This window comes from Hylobates moloch, unplaced genomic scaffold (assembly GCF_009828535.3).
Source record: "Hylobates moloch isolate HMO894 unplaced genomic scaffold, HMol_V3 SCAFFOLD_12, whole genome shotgun sequence".
Lineage (NCBI taxonomy): Eukaryota > Metazoa > Chordata > Mammalia > Primates > Hylobatidae > Hylobates > Hylobates moloch.
Window position 1 is genome coordinate 28,380,166 of NW_026652287.1, and position 18,500 is coordinate 28,398,665.

The 18,500-nt window shown below is 46.0% G+C and overlaps 1 protein-coding gene across 3 annotated transcripts in view; it reads right to left on the reverse strand.

The window, feature by feature from the left end:
- The window catches only part of CHST11 (carbohydrate sulfotransferase 11), a 309,675-nt gene that overhangs the window by 159,359 nt on the left and 131,816 nt on the right, over nucleotides 1–18,500 (reverse strand). For 2 of the 3 annotated variants that reach the window (XM_032168834.2, XM_032168833.2), the window contains exon 2: nucleotides 4,361–4,446. In XM_032168834.2, the coding sequence (XP_032024725.1) occupies nucleotides 4,361–4,446 (86 nt within the window). Of the gene's footprint in view, nucleotides 1–4,360; nucleotides 4,447–4,730; nucleotides 4,759–18,500 lie in introns of those variants that run through there. The other variant, XM_058425531.1, reaches the window with a different exon arrangement.

Consider the following 18,500-nt stretch of genomic DNA (forward strand, 5'->3'; position numbering starts at 1 on the left):
CCATTCAGGAGCTGTGTGATTGGCACGTTGCTCAACCCTCTGAGCCTCAGTTAACTTACCTAAAAAATGGTGTTACTGGAGACCTTCCTCTTCAGGTTGTTGTAAAGATTCCATGAGACATGTGTGAAAAATATGTAGAATGGTCATTGGCATGTATTATACATTTAGTAAATAGTAATTTGTCTTCCTTTTTCTCTCTCATCCTTCTTTCCTTCTGACCACCTTCCTTCTCCCTCCTCATCCTCCTCCCCATCCTGCTTCTTGGAGTCTAACTGATGGAGAAATAAGTTTACTTTAGCACCCTGAAGACTTGACCAATGAGGAGTCACCATGTAACAGAGATTTCAGTGGGGGCCTCCAAGATCTTGTCATTCTCAGTTTTCCTGGAGCCTTCCCCCCCCACCCCAGAGAGCTCCCCAGAATTCCTCTAAATCCCTTGAACACTGTTTGGTCCTCAGAGACCCCTAGAACAATTGGATCTGCTGTGCCCTATGCAAACCTCCTAGACCCAGCACTTATAAATTCACGGTCAGCCCTGTGCTGTGTGTCTCTCCCCTTGGAACATGGTAATCACAGAGCAAGTGTAAATGCTAAAGAAAGAAGCAAGAAGGGCAGGGCTGAACCACATGAGTGATGTTGTGAAGATTTCAGGGAACCCATGAGAGGACCAGGAGGTAGGCGGGGCAGAAGGACAAGCTGTCTCACCCTAGCTGGCATTTAGGGGAAATTAGGCCCTATTAATGGCTGACAATGCAGCTCTGCCCTGTGTCTCTGAACTGAGCCAGAGCGGCCCGCAGATGTGCTCGGCCCACAAATATGCAGTTGACACCTCTTGAACTTTCAGTGACTTGATTCCAGCTGATCTGATCGGCAATTACATTTTATTTTGGGGCCAAGGAAACAGCAGAGAACCAGGAAAATTATAAGACATCAGAGTACAGTTTTTCTAAGAATATCAACTCCAAACTTTTTTTAACCAATTGTTGTTTTATTGGTTAGGGGTTTGCAAGGCACTAAAACAAGAAAACCTTGGACGCTAAAATAAAAAACTCCGTACACTAAAATCAGATTATAGCCAATTTCCCAATATTATAGCCAATTTTCCCAGATTATAGCCAAAATTTCCCAATTTTCCCAACCCTTTGTCCAGTGAAAATCTGAGTTTGATTTTTTTTTTATTTTTTTTTTTGGAGAGGGGATGGGGTAACTCCCACCAAGATAACTTTGCTAGTAACAGCAAGTACAGCATAGAGGTAAAGAAATTTGGATTGGTAGTTTGTTTTTGGGTTGAATTTCACTCTGTTTCTTACTAGTTATGTGGCCTTGGATAAGTTGTATGAAGTTATTGGCCTCAGTCACCCCATCCATAAAATGGGGATATAAAACCTAGCTTGGGGCTTATTATTACAAGGATTAGATAAGATGTTTATAAGCATCTAGATAGTATCTGGCCTACGGTGCTGGTAACAGAGTAACTAAGATGGTGTCTTCTTGCCATGATGTTGGTTTCTTATCACCTAAAATAAACAGTTCCTGTTGTCACCATTATATATCAAGCCCAAATAAGCAGTCAGCACAGAAAACGGAAACGCCAGCTCGGGGAGCAGTTTGGTTTCTAGCAACTAGAGGGTTTGTCATCTGCCTCAGTGATAACATCATTCCAGGCTCAGCAGCTTCGACAGCTTGGCCGGTAGGGAAATACAAGAAACTGCAACAGAGCCCAATCAGGTGCAAAGTTTGTAAATGGCTCATGGACACAAAACCAACTAAACTCAATAGAAGCTCTCACTCCCTTCTCTCCTCAACTCCCTGGCCCACAGCAGCCCAAATGATCACCAAGACAGTTTCTCTGAAAAGTGCCACTTACTGAACTTGCGTGGGATGGAACATAATTGCAGCTTGTAAAGGAAACCAGCCTAAGAAAAAACATCCCGAGGAAACGAGGTGATTTTCCTGCAGCTACATTTCCCTGGTTGCTGGCTAATGGGGCCAGACAACTTGCCCAAGAAGTCCTTGAGGGAGGACGGTGACTCACCCACCTACGCCCTCCCCAATGCCTCCTGGAGCTGCTCTCCAGCCCCAGCTTCCCTCCCAAGTCCCAGGCTACTGCTCAATAGGCCTGTCATCCAGACAATGCTCAGAACACTACCGGAAGGAAGAGCGGGCCCCTACCCAGGACAGGCATCTCTTCTCTGACTGGTTTACAATGGGACCAAGCAGGGTCTGCCTCGCCAGTCAACTCATTCCCCTCAACCCTGAGCTCAGAGTTACCAGCCACAAAAGGCTAAGCACACACCCTCTCCACCCTTTTGTGCCCAGCGCCTAGTGCTAAGCTGCTAAGCTACTAAGCTGTATGTTCCTAGGCACATGTAACAGCACATGAAGAAATGAATGGAAAAAAGGAGTGAATGAACCCATGAAGGAGCAAACTCCACAGGAAGCTCCAAGCAAGACACATCACCACGTGCAACACTGCAAGGCAGGTATTATTCATGCCACATTATAAATCAAGGAAAGAAATCTCAGGTTAAGTTAACACCCCATAGTCACATAGCTAAGAAATGATGAAACTAGGCTTTGAACCCAGGTCTGACTCCTAAGTCAAGGCTTCTGATATGGAAACCACCCTCCTGACCACAAAAATGACAAATCGTACCAACAAAGCCCCTGACACATCAGAATTATTTCATCCTCCCAACATTCCAGGGAGAGTTTTAGGTAGGAAAACTGACCCCTAAAGAGAACTCATCATATATTCAGGGTTGCACAACTAGTTAGAGATGAAGCCGGGATTTGAACCTGGACTTTCATGTTTTGAATCACAAGTACTTGAGAGCCCTGTGTTAGGTAGTGAGGAGCCAAGAGTGAACAGGACAGACGCAGTCCATGGACCTTCCATCCACAGGGGCGGTGACTTCAGAAATAGCTTTTCCCATGACACCATATGTTACCCATAAAATTTGCAGCAGTGTTTCGGCAGTTTTGTTTTGAAGGAGAAAATGATCTGAGAACAGAGGATATCAACAAAAAGATGGGAATGATTTGCATCTGAGGAGCCTGTGTTGTTTTCGACACGGGTTACCAGAAATCCCATCCTTTGTTGAAGCACAGTTCTGCCTCTTCCTTAGGACAGGGTGTGTGTGGACAGACTGGGAGACCTGCCTATAATATGCAGATTTTTTGGGCACCAAAGGGAACCCAACTATCAAATTCCCTACTGAGTCACCACGAAACCCAGTACAGGAAGCCTCAGGCAATACTGACTTGGCAATTAATGGGCTAATCTGGCCAAGTCACACCTCAAGACAGGGCATGAGTTAACCTAATTAGGCCACCCATGATGCATAAACTCAGTGGTCCATTTTTCCAGAAGGGAGTGCAGGTGAGAGATTGGGAAGGGGGGTAGGGGGTATCAGATAGTTCTCAAGTGCATCCCTTTGCAAGAGTTCTAAAAATTCGACACCTTTGAGGCCCATGCATTATCTTCCTCCACCAGGGACCTTGGTCCAAAGAAGTATTAAATTTAGTCAGAGACTGTAGCCAAAGCGGTACATTTTTCCCTCTTTCTCTACAGCTATCGAAGGTCCACTGATGCTGCGGCTAGTTGTTCACGTACCAGTTCTGGGCATCAAGTGCTAATTAATGTTCCTACAAAAAGATCAGCCCCAGAGTCTCCACATCAAGACCCACACACACCACTGAGGCCATTGCCATGGCAACCAGGCCTCCTAACTTTGCACTAGCTTTCCACAGAAGACACTTTTCCTTGGTTGGAGCTTTTTTTTGCTCAAAGAGGAGCTCTTTTCATAATTGATGGCACAGAGGCCACGTTTGCTGCCTCATTAAACTAACGAGTTAGATTTACTGAGGCAGTCACTTAGCAAAAGGTCCCTGCCCACAAGGGAGTTTGCCAAACTGGCACGGTGAGGTGGGGCATCACCGGGCTTTAATACGTGGTATGTGGGAGTGGGTGTCAAGTGTACCCATGTGCAACTCTTCCTTTGGGGATACCAAAGGGAAAACTGCACAGCCTCACTGGAACTTTAATTCCCAAGTCCCATTGCTTGGACTTGAGACGGTGTTAATCTCAGGAGTTCAAACCCTGGGCAGGTCTGAATGCTTAGCACTAAACCTAGGCATTTCTCTAATTCTAAACATCCCCTGCTAGAATTTTTCAGAGATGCTACATAAAAAAAGGGTGACAAAGAAAGCAACCACTGAAGGTAAAATGCCAGGCTGTGAAAGGAAGTTTTAAATCCCCCAAAGACCACAATTTTGGAGTTTTTAGTATCCATCCCCACCAAGACAAATAAAAATAAAAATTAAAAAATCACATGCTGACAGAATGCTCGAAGCTTACCTGGATTGGGTTGTAGAGTTCCTGCAGGGGGCTTCGGGACCCCTTCCGGCAGCAGATGTCCACACCAAAGGGATTCCTCCGCATGACTGAGGAAAGAAAGCGAAGGCTCATCAGAAATAAGCAACAAAGATTTGTTGTCTGACAAAGAAAAAGGCAGAGAGTAGGGAAGAAGAAACAGGCAGGAAAGAAAGAGAAAACCAGCTTCTAGCAAAGGAAGATTTCCACACTGTCCCTTCTCCAACAGCACAGCTGCCGTCTGTCTTCCCAACATTCAGGCATCTCCACACCCAGAAGACTAAAAAGTCTCCCCAGCAAGTGTTTTAAGAAAACAGGACAGGCATCTAAAGCTCATTGAAATGAAACCACTTACAAAAGATAGCATAATGGCTGCTTCAAGACAGCAAGTTCTACCCAGCACCAGGCTTGGTAACACATTTTAAGATTCCGCAGACTTCTCCAGCAACAGTCAATGACCTTTTATTCCTTGGCCCTGGAAGCTGGGCTTCTAGGAACGGGCAGGTCCTTCCCCAGGAGGCTCCTCCCACTGGATAGGTCAAGGCCCAGCCTCCCCCCAAAGCCGCTCCTAAATTATGTTACTTTTAGTGAAAATATCAGCATGAAGCAGAAAAGACAAGAGTTTACGGTTCCAGACAGAGATGGTACTTACAATTAATAAAAGAGGGGGAATTAAGTGAACTCCTCAAAACCCACCAACACTGAAGCCACCAAGAGCTCTTTTTAAATGGCAATGAATTCTTTCTTTTTCATTTTTCTTGTTCACTCTGTGCAGCCCCTCATGCATCGCGTAATGCATAGTCATGGGCTTGATCATTATTTGTTGGAGGGAGGAGGAAGGAGGAAGGGAGGGATGAAATGGGGAGAGAGGGAAGGAAGGAAGGAAAAAAGGAAGGTAGGAGGGAAGGAAAGAGAGCAGTAGAGAGGGAGAGAAGGAAGGAGGGAAGGAGGAAAGGAGAAGCAAAGGGAGGGGAGCAAGTGAAGGAAGGAAGGGAAGGGAAGAAGGAGAGAAGAAAAGAGGGAGGAAAGGAAGGAGGTAAGGAAAAAAGGAAGCAGAGAAGGAGGAAGGAGGGAAGAAGGGAGGGAAGGAAGAAAGGAAAGAAGGAGAGAGGGAAAAAAGAGAGATGAGGGAAGAATAAATGGGGCTTTCTTCTCAAGTACGAGGCAGTTTTCTTATGGTTTGAGGTGCAACAGTGGCATGAGTGGAACAAGGAAAACTAGATCCTTTCATGAGCCTAAAGAATTCACCTGCTCCACAGAGGCAATGAATGGACAGCAGGACATTCCCTGGAACAGACAGCCTGGGTTTCAATACTGAATCTACCACTACCAGCTGTGTGACCTTAGGGAAACTACCTAACCTCTCTGTGTCTCTGCTTCTTTGTCTGAAAAATGGGAATGAGAGGGGCATCTAACTTCCTGGGTTGGATGTGAAGATTAAATGAGTAACTACTATGTGCAGAATGCTTAAAACTGTGCCTGGCCAAAAGCCAGAGTTTAAAAGTGTTGGTGACAAATTTCAGAAGCGATTTTAGATCCCCCTGGGAGGAAGGCGGGAACTTCTCTATTCGTGGCTATCAAGGGGCCTGATGAGGAGTGACCAGACCTCAAGCAGGGTGCAGCTCAAATGACTGGGAGGACTGGCTGCAGGGGGTAAGCCCAGGGACCTCTGCTCAGAAGTCAATCTGAGGTCAGGAAAGGGAGGAGAGTCATCCACAAGCAGCTGATGACATCTGGAAGGTCTCCGGAGGAACAACTACTGCTCAGGTGAGCCTCCATTGACTTGTCACTTTGAGCCACATGGAAACTCTGAAAGTCAATCATCAATGCCCAGAAACAAGATGCCATGTTTTCTCTTTCCTTTTCCTTGACTTCCTAGGGCAGGGGTCAGCAAAATTTTCTGTAAGGGGCCAAACAGTATTTAGGCTTTGCACCCTGCAGTCTCTGTCATAACTCTTCTGCAGGGCTGTTGTGGTGTGAAAGCCTCCCCAAACGATACAGAAATGAATGGGTGTGGCTGGGCACCAACGAAACTTCACTGATGAACAGGGAAATCTGGGAAAATGTCATCTCATTTTCATGTGTCAGAAAATATTATTCTTCTTTTGAGTTTTTTCCACCAATGAACAAAAATGGGCAGTGGGCCAGATTTGGCCCTTGGGCTAGAGTTTGCCAACCCCTGCCCTAGAGAACTGCCCCAGGTCTTCTCGGGGTCAGTAGTACAAGCTCCAAACATAGCTACATGCCCACAGTCTTCCCTGGGGAGGAGGGAATCGCAGGCAAATGTCAATACATTAAAGCCATTAGAATTTGATCAGGCTGTACAGAGAAACACTGGTTCTTTGTTCCTCCAGTTGCCCCAAGAAGAGCAAAAAAAAATTCTTATGTTGTGTTTTTCTTTAATTTATGACTTCATTTTTCATTTCCACCAAAAAGGAGGTAAACTGTTAAATGCACGCAAGTTGCCCTTGGTGCACAATGACATAGCAACACTTCGGAGAAGTAAAAACAGCCATAAAACTCGTAAAATTATGCCCACGCCGGGCAAGATTAAATTCTCCCTATGGCGGCAGACGGGCTCATCGAGGCCCATGGCTCCGGGACCGCCGCGGTGAAAAACCTACCATGGAATCCATTAAAAGTCTGCTTTTATGGGGGGCAGTATTATTTAATTGGTTTATTTTTCTAATACAAGGCCTTTAAAATGCTTTGACCGTGTGGGGCCTGAACCTTGGGTTCTTTGCCCACAGCCATCAGCCCTGCCCGTGACTTCACTGGGTGCCATGGGAACCGGCCTTGGCTCCCCAGACCACAAAAGCTAAAGGGGCCTTGTGTGCCTTTTATGGGAATGATAACAACCCCACCGTTTCTGGAGTGCTCACTGTGCAACAGGCAGTCGGTGCAGTGTGATCCTTCCCACGGTGAAGGAAGTACCTGCATTTTACAGATAACCCCTCCGTGCCTCCCTTAGCTGCAGGCGCTTGGCCAAGGTCAAGGCCATGTCAGTGGAAAGAAGCCAGGCTGAGCCTCGAGACTGACAGGCGCTGCTCAACCTGTGAGCCGAGGGTCACCTCCCAACTCAGCTAGGCCAGCCGGCCACGAGGATACAGACCACTGAGTCAAGGCCCACCCCGCCCGCCAGGGTGGGAGGCTTGGGCCAGCACTTTATCTCTCCCCAAGAGGAAAGGAGCCAGACGACTCAGGAGGGGCCCAGTGATCTGTAGAAGGATGAGAAGCAGAGTCAAGAAAAGATAAAGTTCCCCAAATCCTCCGTGTCATGTTCCAAAAACTAGAGTTTCTCAACATGCGCTCTACTCACTTTCCCCATCATATTGCTTGTTAAAAAAGCAGATTTCTGGGCACATTCCCGGGCTTCATCCCAGAGTTGCTGAATCAGAAGGAAGGGGAGATGGAAGGTAAGGCCCAGGAATCTGCATTTTAATAAGACTTCCCCGACATGGGGAAGAGAGGTACAAATTATACTCTTTATGCTTTCTGATTCTTGAGCACCCAATTATAGAATAAACAATTTCCACACAACCTGGCTCCATCTACCTCAGAAGACACCGTAGCATCTATAATAAGAGCTGTGGAGCATCTCCTGCTGCTAATGTTGCGCGAAGGTCCGGACCCTCCCTGGAAGCTGAGCCCCACTGTACCCTCTCAGGTTTGGACCACAGGGGCTTTTGGTTTCCAGTGTCCACAAATGATTTCTGGGCTAGTCATATGCAAATGGTAACAATGAGGACCTACTCTGTTGCCTGGGATGCAAAGGAAGGACCAGCAATTATGCACATGAGTATATTCACCCCACATGTATCTTACAAGTGGCATTAGGGAAATTTGAGTAACCAAGGCCCAGACGGTGGCAGCTAACGTTTAGAGGGCACCAATGCTTCACCAAGCAGTTCACATATTTAATCCCCACAACAGTCCCATGGCGCGGGTACTACTACCATTCTCACTTTACTGATGAGAATACCGAGGCACGCACGGCAGGGTTAGGTAACTTGCCTAGGTCTCATGACTAGAAAGAGGTGGAGACAGAATTCTGCCTTAGACAGCCCATGGTCTCAGCTGCCACAGTGGGTCACCTCTTCACTGACAGGTAAGTCAAACATCTCCATAGTCTCCTCCTGGCCTGAGACCTGGTTGGCTGGCCACTTCTAGGACAAGTCCAAAACACAATAGGATTCATCAAAATGCTGTGATGGCAACCCATTAATTAATGGTTTTATTACACTCATTCATTTGACAAGTTTTTATCAAGCACCTACGATGTGCGGGGCACCTCGCCAGGCACTGGGTTTGGGGGATAGAGCCTCTCTCTAACCTATTCATGTTGTTGCTGTGGTGCTTGGCACGTAGTAGGTACTCAAAAGATTTATGAATGATAGAAGATTTAACACTTCCTTTAAGAGCATCAGAGAGGTTTGGTTCTTGCTATATAAGGAGAAAACTGCCAGTAGCATTAGGCTACAGTTATTTTTTTTTCCTTTGAAAAATGAAAGGTCTGATGATCAAAAGCCCCGCAAAAGAAATCCCTGAGGCCCTGAGGACATTTAACGGCAGCCTTCTGCTGTCCACCCCGCCCACTGGGAGTTTTATTTAGCCACAACACTTGTTTTCTCCTCTCTAAACTCAAATCAATGGGATTAAAGATTTTTTTTAAGAAATCTAATTAGCTCAATTTACACTATGATTTCTTGGACCCAAGAACAGTTCTATATCTCCCACGATACATAAATGAAGCTAAAATTAAACTCAAGCCGCTCATGTTTGTTTCATTGTAATGAAGAGCACGTTGTTTTCAAGTGGACACTCCATTCCCAGTCTGCTAACTGAGAGCGGCCCACGGAGAGCTGGCTCAGGACAAAGGAATCAAGCCCACCTGGTTCTCTGGGAGACTCCCTGTGACCCCTCTCAGTGCTGCTGGAATGCAGGGGAGCTGCTGTGTTGTTAATTCGGGTCTGAAGACATAGAACTGAAATACTGCGGGATCCTGAGTAGGAACTTGCCTCTCACGCATGTCCTAAAACCAAAGACATTTAGAATTCCAAGGGATTCGAGTATAGGCCAATCCCCTCGATTTACAGAAGAAACTCAGAGACCTTACACACTTGCCCGAAGTGCCCAGTGTAGCTAGCAGCAGAGCCAGGGCCGGAAGTTTACAAAATAAACTACCACATAGTGAGAATGTACCATGTATCTGATGCCTGACACAATGCTCAGCCTTTTTCTCACATTGTTTCATTGAATCCTCAGAAAAAAACCCTTTAAGTTAGATGTAATAATGACATCATCTAGTCCCATTTTGCACTTGAGAAAACTGAAGCCCAGAGAGGTTAAGTAACTTGTCTGAGATCACACAGTCAGCAAGCAGCAAGGGCAAGTAGCAGATTGACAACCCATGTCTGTTTATTTCCAGCACTGGTGCTCTTCACCGTGCTGTCTCAAAAGGCAATAAAAGATGCTTTTACCCTTACAACTCCTACTATTTTTGGGCTGTCACTTCCCTCAACATTTCAAAATGAAGCACTGCTGTACTAAATCACCCAAGTCCAGATGGGTCTCTGCTCCTTCTGCTGGCAAAACAACTCTAATACTTGGTTGACTTCGGACACTTTCCAAATCTCCGGACTTGCTAACAGGCTGGGCATGATTCATCTGCTCCACACTTTGAGAGTGCAGAGCAGCAATGCAGTTGCAGAAACGTTTTTTCCAAATGCACAAATTCATGCTGGAGCCCTAGCAGTGTGGCCCAGCCCATCCGTCAAGACAGAACAGTGTCTGATTCAACCTCATCAAGTTAGAGGAGTGAGCAATACCCAGCTCCCTCAGAAAGAGCTGCTCCTGCAAAGACAGGCAATTCTGTTTTGCACCTGGGGGACCCAAAGTCAGCCCTCAAAGGACACTGAATCACCCAGCTCTCCCTCATTGTCTTCTGAGGTCACTGTGATGAAACTAGAGTGACCAACCAGTCTAGTTTGCCTGGTCCAAGGAGATCCCCAGGATTCAGGACTTTGAGTGCTAAAACTAAGTAAGTTCGGGCAAACCAAGATAAGTTGCTCACCCAGCAACACCCTTTGGAAGGAGCAGCTTCAACCAGAACTGGATTCAAGTCCTAGTTTTACCTATTAACTAGTCTTGGGACCTTGGGTCAACTTCCTAATCTCTGAAACTCAACTATGCAATGCAGTTAATAATGCCTGTATTATAAGGTGGTGGTGGGAATGAAATGAACATGTAAACTAGCCTGGTCCATGGCTAGTTCTGAGTGGACAGTCCACTCAAAAACTGTCCACGTGGAAAGCCACAGAGCTGGATCCCACCCCCAGCTCTGCCACCAAACTAAGATCCTCATTTTGAACAAGGTCTCCCTGGGCCTCCGTTTTCTCCTTGGTCAGGTGAAGAGGTTCAACCAGATGATCACTAAGTCCCTTCCAACTGTAAATTCCTAACTTCCAAACACAGGGCGGTGGGGCATCTCCCTGTAGAACCGTGGGTTAAACAAGCCGTAGAATTGCTTGGGGAGTCAAGGTGGAAGGAGTGGTGGGTGGGGAGCAGTGAAACAGTAATTGGTGTGGGAGGAAAGAATCTGAGGCCAGGAGAGGCAGGGAACGCAAAAGCAACACCCAGCTGTGAGAACAATCTCTACCTGGTTTACAATCCATCAGGGTTTCAAAACCCCTGGTGGTGAAGTTTTTATCATTTTGTAATAATAACACAAAAACAGTGACATCCCCTCCAAAAAAAAAAAAAAAACCTTATAAAGAAGCAGAGCTGGTAGTCTGTAGCTCAGTGGGGCATGGGCCACAGGGGTAGCTTTTAGGACAAACTCCTTGTCTCAGTAACCCAGCTGCAACCTGAAGCTCTCCCAGGAGGGAATCAGAGTTAGGGGATCTCAGAGTGGGAAGAATCTGACCTCTAACAGAGGCACCTTGAAGCTCTCCTTAGCAATGACTACCATTATTTTGAGTTCAGCACTGCCAACACTCCCTTTTATTTTTATTTTATTTTATTTTTTATTTTTTTGAGACAGGGTCTCGCTCTGTCACCCAGGCTGGAGGGCAGTGGCCCAATCTCAACCTCTACCTCCCAGGCTCAACTGATCCTCCCACCTCAGCCTCCCCAGTGCCTGGGACTACAGGCATGTGCCACCATGCCCAGATAATTTTTGCAATTTTTTTGTAGAAACAGTTTTGCCATGTTGCCCAGGCTGGTCTCGAACTCCTGCATTCAAGCAATCCTCCCACCTTGGTCTCCCAGAGTGCTGGGATTACAGGCGTGAGCCACCAGGTCAAGCCCTACTCTCCTTTTAAATGCAAAGGAAGAAACTTAGAACCCAAGTGCATTGTTTGAGTTGATTTCTGGAAGGAATACCAGAACTGGAGGAAAGAGAAGAAAAACCAAAATAAAAGGGGGGACGGGGGAGAAGAGGGGGGAGAGTACTGAAGCCCGAAGGCTTCTACATCACAGTTTGGCTTAGACTTGGTTCAATCCTAAACCATTCTGATAAATATGAGAGGTAAACAGAAGCCAATAAGTCCTCCCGAAAACTACATCTGAAGCTAATCCATTCCGAGATTTAAAAATACCCAGGAACCTCTATCTCTGTGAGATTTCATTTTATTTCAAGGATCCTGTAGCTCTTTGAATCCAAACTCATGTTTGGAGTCTGAGGGTTTCTTAGCCCTCGTCTGGTCACTCCTGCTTATTTGCAGAGGAAAATACTGGGCCCAGGGTGGGGACAGAATGGCCAGAGGTCCCACAGCAGGGCTGGAGATCACACCTGGACCTAGCCAAGCCCCTCACCTGCCGGGTTGGCCCCTCTCCACCTGTCCACTGTCTAAGTGCTCCGTGCATAGCAGGTACTCAGTATGTTTGCGTCAAATGAATAAAAACAACAGATCAAGTGATCTGAGGACTTAACCAAAGATATTCTACTAAAGGGTGTCAGACCAAATGACTTACTAATAGCAAAGGAACAAAGAAGAGGAGTTAGCATGTTCTCTCCTGACAAATTCTTCTCAAAGTGCCAATGCTTCCTCAAAGTGGTTTAATTACCTTCCTAGCCAAAGTAGTTAAATCAAAAAGAAAAATTAATATGATATGCTCTTGTGGTGCTGTGATGTGCCTTAAAGGAACTCTCCAAGTACCCAGTAAACATGAGCCTTTATTACTGTCTCTCTCTATTACTTACCACCAGCCAGGAGGTAGGTGGTATCACACCCATTTTACAGACAAGGAAGCTGAGGCTCAAAGAAGTTAAGAACTGACCCGGCGACATAGCCAGTGAATGGCGGAGTTGGGATTCAAACCCACAAACCTGCATGCTCCCCCACTCCTGGGAAATGGGACATGTCACGGCTTATAGATGTTTGGGACTGACAGAGACCAAGCAAATAGGCAGTACCAAATGTTGACCCGATATTCTCCCACCAATCAGGCCTTCGGGAGCTTTACAAAACATTCAGCATGCTTGTATTCACAAGTGACTTTTCAGGAGCCACGAAACAGTGAGATGAAAATAGGGTTCAGCCTAACCTGTCATTCATGCCGTTATCAAACTTAAGTTTTCCAACTTCCCATTCCTTCCCTCACCCAGTCGCTCCCACAGGGACAATTCAGAGGCATTAAAACCATTCCCAAATCTCTCTCTCCTTACTGGAGACCCTATAAGCAAACTGAAGAATACTGAGGGATTTGGGGTTGATTTGATTTGAGAATAATCTGAACCTATATCATAGCCATTCCCATGTCGGCCTCTCCTATTCCAGTTCCTCAAAGCAAGAGCCCCTCCCGACACCCAGCCTGTAGAAGGTGGTTGTAGAACTAAAGTGAATTAAACTTGGCAGATGAAGGTCAAGGGAGTAAATCTAAGAATTATGTGAATGTGCTTGGTATAGCTTGGGAAAAGACGCAGCTTCATCCAAGAGCCGTGAGATTTACTGACATGGAAGCCTTCCAGTGGGGACTCTAATACTCAGCTCTGAAGAATATACTGTATACATTAAAATATTTACCGGCCAGAAGAAGAACTGGGTCACCAAATGGAGTCCCCCAAACCAACGGCCCCAGTAGCCAAACCATTCCCTCTTTTAGAGAATTCTGGCCCATCTGCAGAAACATGCCCAGAGAGCATGCCTACTTCCGAAAGTATAAGATCCCGGTCCAAGTACAAATCAGTTGTCAACCTGACAGGTTAGTGCACCATCAGGCACATGTAAGACAAAAAGGGCCCTTTAGAGACCACCTGGTCCAATGACTTTCACAGAAGGAAAGATAATGAATCTACGTGGTTAGGGAAAGTATCCTCAAAACTGATTTTGACTGAGCAAGAGAAATGGCAGGACACAAAGTGCTATAATCTGGATGTTTGTGTCCCCACTAAAATTCATGTTAAAATACTAACCCCCAAGATAATCATTTTAGAGGGTGGGGACTTTGGAAGGTGATTTGGTCATGGGGGTAGAGCCCTCTTAAATGGGATTAGTGCCCTTATAAAAGAAGCCCCCAAAAAGACCACTTACCCCCTCCACCACGTGAGGACATAGCAAGAAGTGACTGTCTATGAACCACAAAGCAGGGCCTCACCAGACACCAAATCTGCCAATGCTTTGGTCTTGGACTTCCCAGCCTCCAGAACTGTGAGAAATAAATTTCTGTTGTGTATAAGCCACCCAGTTTATGGTATTTTGTTGTAGCACCCTGAACAGATTGAGACACCAACCTCAAACATAATCTTCCTTGCCAGTGGGATATGCTGCCCACCCACTGAGAGCATGAGAGATGGGAAGGGAGAAGAGAGAAAGGGAGAGAAGGGAAAGACAGGAGAGAGGGGGAATGGAGGAGAGGAGATGGGAGGGGAAAGGAGGGGAGAGGAAGGGAGGGGAGGGGAGGAGGTGCCAGGCATTAAAAGATTAAACCACCTCATCCCTAGCCCCATTTTACAGGTAAAGAAATGGACGTGCAGGATAGAAGGTGATCTGTCCAAGGACACACTGCTGGCTATAGGCCGAGTTGCAGCTAAAATGAAGATCTCCTGATTCCTGGCCTCATCCCTTTCTCCTTTTGCATGTGATTTACATACAAATATATACAGAAAACCAAGACAAGTTTTATTTTAAAAGTACTATCCTTACTATGTGTGACGAACTAACATTTTCTATTGTTCTTTTATAAAGTACTAGTCACAACTCATTAAATCCATTTTACGACACACCAATGGGTCATGGTGCATGGTTTGAAAACGCCTGACTCAGGTATCTGGAAAGAGTCAAATCAAGGCCAGAGGTCCCACAGGTGTGCTTTCCAGCCCTGCTGTGGGACCTCTGGCCTTGACTTGACTCTTCCTTTAAGTTCAATTTGAGGGTGCTTATGAATGGGATATGTTAAACATTGATAAAGAGAACTCATGGCTTCCACAGCTAAAATTTCCCTCCCACAATGTTCACCATCACAGTGGATGCCACGGCCATGCCCCTAGCTGTGAAGACCAAACAGCAAGGAATTATTCTTAAATTCTCTTTTCTGTCTGCTATGCCCCACCCATCAGCATGTCTCTGTCCTCACCGCCCTGGTACAAGCCATCATCGCCTTCCCCTTGGACTATAACAAAAACCTCTTAACTGGCCTCCCTGCTGCCACCCTGGCCTCTCTACTCTATTCTCTACCAGTGGCCAGAATAATCTTCTAAAAACATAAATCAGATCACAACAGCCTTCCTGCTCCAAAGACCTGCCACCATCTTAGAACAAAATCCAAAGTCTTTCCATGGCCCAGAGGCCCCCCGTGATATAGCCCTGCCTGCCTCTGCCCCTCCTCCGCCATACTGGTCGTCTTGCTCTTTCTCCAAAAAACCAAGCATGAGCCTCAGGGCCTTTGCACTCACTGCTCTGTCAGCCTGGAACCCCTCTCCCCACACCAACAACTACTCTCTTCTTTACTCTTCCCTCTAACTGCATCATCAGGTCCCCAGAGAGAGCTTCCCTGGACACACTGTCTCCCATGGCCTCACTTCTTCTCTCTCCTGTCCCTCCCCTTCTTTGCTGTATTCTTTTTTTTTTTTTAAGACAGGGTCTGTCACCCAGGCTGGAGTAAAGTGGTGCAATATTGGCTCACTGCAACCCCCACCTCCCATGTTCGAGCGATTCTTGTGCCTCAGCCTCCCAAGTAGCTGGGATTACAGGCGTGTGCCACCATGTCCAGCAAATTTTTGGCATTTTTAAGTACACAGGGTTTCACCATGTTGGCCAGGCTGGTCTCGAACTCCTGGCTTCAAGTGATCTGCCCGCCTCAGTCTCCCAAAGTGCTGGGATTACAGGCATGAGCCACTGCACCCTGCCTTCCATATGCTTCTTCAGGCATTGATTCTCTCCTGTCTTTTTATCTTGAATGCTTTATTGGCTGTTGTCTGTTGCCACCACGAGACCCTAAGTTTCATGAGCAAAAGGACTTGGACTGTCTTGTCTATCACAATATCCTCGGTTCCTAAAAGGGGCCTAAATTCAGGGCTGAATGAATAAATGAATGAATGGAAGTGCCTTTCCCAAAAGACAGGAAACTAAACCGTTTTGAAATACAGTCACTCCAGTCCAAGGTCTTCTAAACTTTCATGATAAGAGTCATCCGAGGTACTTATTTAAAAAACATATATTCCCAGCCCTTCTGAATCCGATTCTCCTACAAAGGGGCCTGGGAAGCTTCAAGCTTGATGAGCACCCCAGGGGATTTGTATCTTGGAAGGGTCTGGGGACGCTGGATCAGCTAGACATGAGGAACAGGTGCGCACATGGACAGCGCATGTGCAGGCCATCTGGAGAAGAGGAGGGGGAGAAACTGGTGCCAGATGGAGCCAACGAGGCCAGGGGCCTGGGCATAGGTACTTACAAGGGTCAGGTGGCACCTAATAGCCAAGGGACGGGCCAGCTAGGGTGAGGCACCTTCATTTATTTATTTATATATTTTTGAGACAGAGTCTCGCTTTGTCGCCCAGGCTGGAGTGCAGTGGCGCCATCTTGGCTCACTGCAGCCTCCTCCTCCCGGATTCAAGCAATTCTCCTGCCTCAGCCTCCCAAGTAGCTGGGATTACAGGCATGTGCAACCACACCCAGCTAATTTTTGTATTTTCACAGAGACGGGGTTTCACCATGTTGACCACGCTGGTCTTGAACTCCTGACCTCAGGTGATCCGCCTGCCTCAGCCTCCCAAAGTGCTGGGAACTTTAAGTCATCCCAGAAAAGGATTTGAGGCCAAACCGAGAAAGCATTCATTTGATTCTGTAGTCAAACTAGAACCCTTGAATAAGTTCTTCAAGGCAAGAAATAATACAACTGCAGTTTTGCTTTTTTTGTTATTGTGATAAAATACACATAACATAAAATTTACCATTTTAACCACTTTTAGGTGTCCAGATCAGTGGCATTAAGTATATTCACATTCTTGTGCAACTGTCACCAACTATACATCACTTTGTACTTATTAAATAACAACTCCCCATTCCCGTCTCTCTTGTCCATGGTAACCCCCATTCTAGTTCCTGTCTCTATGAATTTGAATTTTTTTTTTTTTTTTTTTAGACAAGGTCTTGCTGTATCACTCAGGCTGGAGGGCAGTGGTACAATCTTGGCTCACTGCAACCTCTGCCTTCCAGTCTCAAGCAATCCTCCCACCTCAGCCTTCAGAGTAGCTGGGACTACAGACACAGGCCACCATTCCTGGCTAATTTTTGAACTTTTTATAGAGATGGGTTTCGCCGTGTTGCCCAGGCTTGCCTTGAATTCTCGGACTCACGCAATCCACCCACCTTGGCCTCCCAAAGTGCTGGAATTACAGATGTGAGCCACCAAACCCAGCCGAATTAGAATATTCTAAGTACTTCATACAAGTAGGATCATACAGTGTCTGTCCTTTTGTGTCTGGCTTTTTTCACTTAGCGTAATGTCTTTTAAGTCCATCCATGTTGTAGGATGTATGAGAATTTCCTTAATCTGACATATTATTCTGAATAATATCCCATCATACATACCACTATCCATTCATCCACTGATGGGCATTAGGGTTGCTTCCACCTTCTGGCCACCGTGACTCATGCTGCTATGAACACGGGTGTTCAGGTATCTATGTAACTCCTGGCTGCGGTTTTGCTTTTTAAGCTGTTTTGCTGGGACATGGAGCAACACCCTGAGGTGGAGCCCAGAGGCTGCTGGTGAGCAGGTTGGCTGGTGGCCTCCAAGTTGGTGCTGTAAGGATGGCAGGTGGGCAATGGAGCATGGCTGTCACGTACAGAACTTTAGAACAGTGACCTTAGGTCAAACATCGCCGGGATGGACTTCAGTCAGCTCTCACTTAACTAAGTCTTGAAGCTGTTTGTGAACCCGAGGACAGGCAAGGAAGGAATCAAGACATAACGAAGCCACCTGGGTGGGTCTGGTCTTTGGCGGCAAGACATTGGAATGAGCCAGTCTGTGACTCAAGTCTGGGTCATAGGCTGCAGGAACCCACTCAGAGCAGAGCTCAGCTCTGAAGAAAGCAGCTTCAGCCTTCTGAGGCTGTAACCCGAAAAGTGGCTTGAGAAGGTGACCCCAATATTGTTTGAGATGCCAAAATTGTTTTCTTAAAAATCTAGGGTGATTTCAAATGAAGTGCAAAAAATGTCCAGAACTGGTAAGTACATAGACACAGAAAGTAGACCAGCAATTGCCTAAGGCCAGGGGTGGGGATGGCAAGTGACAATAAATAGACACAGAGTTTCTTTCTAGGGTGATGGAAATGTTCTAAAATTAGACTGTGGGGATGCTGTACAGCTCTATAAATATGCTAAAATTCATTGAATTCTACACTTAAAGTGGATGAATTTTACATGTAAATAGTATTTCAATAAGACTGTTTTTAAAATAAGTATAGAGATGTTTAAGAATCAACCCATAATATTAATATTTTCAGGATTTTGGCCTCTTTGAATAGATCTACATTGCAATACAATATGAAAGACTTAATTGAACAATTTATTTGATTTGAAATTTTAAGCTGAAATCTAAGTTTATATATAATACTAGAGCATTTTAAAAACTTAATCTCCTCCAGCCCGGGTGACAGAGTGAGACTCCATCTCAAAAAAAA